This window comes from Penaeus monodon, chromosome 16 (assembly GCF_015228065.2).
Source record: "Penaeus monodon isolate SGIC_2016 chromosome 16, NSTDA_Pmon_1, whole genome shotgun sequence".
Taxonomy (NCBI): domain Eukaryota; kingdom Metazoa; phylum Arthropoda; class Malacostraca; order Decapoda; family Penaeidae; genus Penaeus; species Penaeus monodon.
In genome coordinates, this window is record NC_051401.1 from 34,801,336 (window position 1) to 34,803,835 (window position 2,500).

Consider the following 2,500-nt stretch of genomic DNA (forward strand, 5'->3'; position numbering starts at 1 on the left):
AAGAAACTAAACTCACGGTGGGCATGGTACGTCTGTACATGCTATCCAAACCAGCATCGCATTAACTTTACTTTATATATACACAATATGTTTTAGCTAAAACAGCCATATAAATTTCAAGACAAATAAGGCTCCTATAACTTAGCCTCAACTATACTTTACGATGAAATGTAAAATATCTATTCTATGTATTAATTATAATTAATTTATACTCATTCTTAGAAAAGGAAACTTACAAAATTGTCTGCATTGTAGAGGATATGTCTATAAACTGTAATATCTTGTAGTATCATGTCCATAAATATAATGCTCCTCTCACATTCCACATATCTGTCTACTAATGCCCCACAAGATGGCTGAAATAACAAAACATATATATAGCATTAATTCTAAGAGTAGGTTATTTAGGTATCTAAATTTGAAAGATTATTTTTGACTCATGAAAATGAGGCATAAATCAGGCTAATGCTTTTTTCCAGCAGGTGATATTTTTCATGTTAGTTTTCAATTTTCATCATCATCATCATCAAGGGGCTAACGCCGAATGGGGCACATGGCCACATCCACCCTTCGCTTCCAGCCACGGGGATCCCTCGAGGCAAGTCTCCTGGCAGGCCCACGGCCCATCTCTAATTCCTCACGACAGGTCTCGTCGAGCTGCCCAAGCCATGACATCCTGGGTCATCACACAGGCCTCCTCCACCCAGGATTGTCTCACAAAGAGAGAACCTGATGGGCAGAGTCATCCACAGGGAGGCAATCTAGGTGCCCATATAGCCTGAGTTGGCAATCCCGGATTATGCAAGTAACAGGTCCCATGCCAGTCTCAGGGTGTAACCGCCGGTTGGACACGTGGTCCTGCCTACTGTACCCCATGATCTGGCGAAGGGACTTGTTACAAAAGGCATCAAGGAGAGACTCCAACACACTTGAAGAAACAACTAAAGGAATGCCAGTCTTTTTTTTGTTTAATTTCAATCTCATGCAAAAGAGCAAAAATAAAGATGTTAAAACAAAATCTATACTAAACAAAGTATAAGGGGAAAAAATATGCATACATATATAAGTGCTTCTGTGTGTGTATGTGCATATGTGTGTGTATGTGTGTATGTGTGTGTGTGTGTGTGTGTGTGTGTGTGTGTGTGTGTGTGTGTGTGTGTGTGTGTGTGTGTGTGTGTGTGTGTGTGTGTGTGTGTGTGTGTGTGTGTGTGTGTGTGTGTGCATGTGGATGTGCGTGCGTGCGTGTGCGTACATGTGTGCGTGTGTGTGTGTGCGCGTGTGTGCACGTGTGTGTGTGTGTGTGTGTGTGTGTGTGTGTGTGTGTAAATATATACATTTCATGTATAATACTTAATATATAATATATATATAAAATATAAGATGTATATAATATAAAATATATATAATAAATATAAAATACATTATATATAATATATATAATATATATAAATTACATTATATATATAATATATAATATATATATAAAATATAGAATACATATAATAAAATATATGATATATATAATATATATATATGTAACAGACATAAAATATGTAATATACATATTATACATATACATACACGTATGAGCCTGACCATCAGGTTGTCTATTTGCGAAACAATCCTGGGTGGAGGAGGCCCATAGGACGACCTATGAGGTTATGGCTTGGGCAGCTCGATGTTATGTGTTGCGAGGAGTTAGAAATGGGCCAAGAGTCTGCCTAGACCCTTGTGGCTAGAAGCAAAGGGTAGAAATGGCCATGCACCCCTGTTGGCGTTAGCCCCTTGATGAGGATGATGATAACATATAAAATATATTAATATATAAAATATAATATATATATTATGTATATCTCCTATATATACACACTTATATATATTACATTATATATATGTAAATATATTATATATATTATGTAAATGTATGCAGATATATATATTATATATAATATAATACATATATATTTATATATATAATATAATATGTATATATATTATGTATATCTCTTATATATACAAACATGTATATATTATGTTTACATACATATACAATATATATAATTATATATAAAATACAATATTTATAAATATAAAATATATACACATACATACATATATATATATATATATATATATATATATATATATATATATATAAAATAATATATAATATTATATAAATATATATATATATAAATAATATATATATAATATATAATATATATATATATATATATATAATATATATAATATAAATAATATATATATATAAATAATATATATATATATAAATATATATATATATATATATAAATATATATATTATATATATATATATTATATACATAATATATATATTGTAAATATATTGTAAATATTACATATAGTATACAAAATTATATATGTACATGTGTACATATATTTATATATATATATGTACACACATATATACATTATATATATATGTAAATAAATATACATATATATTTATATATATATC

At 29.6% G+C, this 2,500-nt stretch overlaps 1 protein-coding gene across 1 annotated transcript in view; it reads right to left on the bottom strand.

The window, feature by feature from the left end:
* Nucleotides 1-2,500, bottom strand: part of LOC119582725 (protein ARV1-like) — a gene marked incomplete at its 3' end in the record, with an annotated part of 22,169 nt that overhangs the window by 740 nt on the left and 18,929 nt on the right. The window contains 1 exon segment of the mRNA XM_037931154.1: nucleotides 237-356. Coding sequence (XP_037787082.1) covers nucleotides 237-356 — 120 coding nt within the window.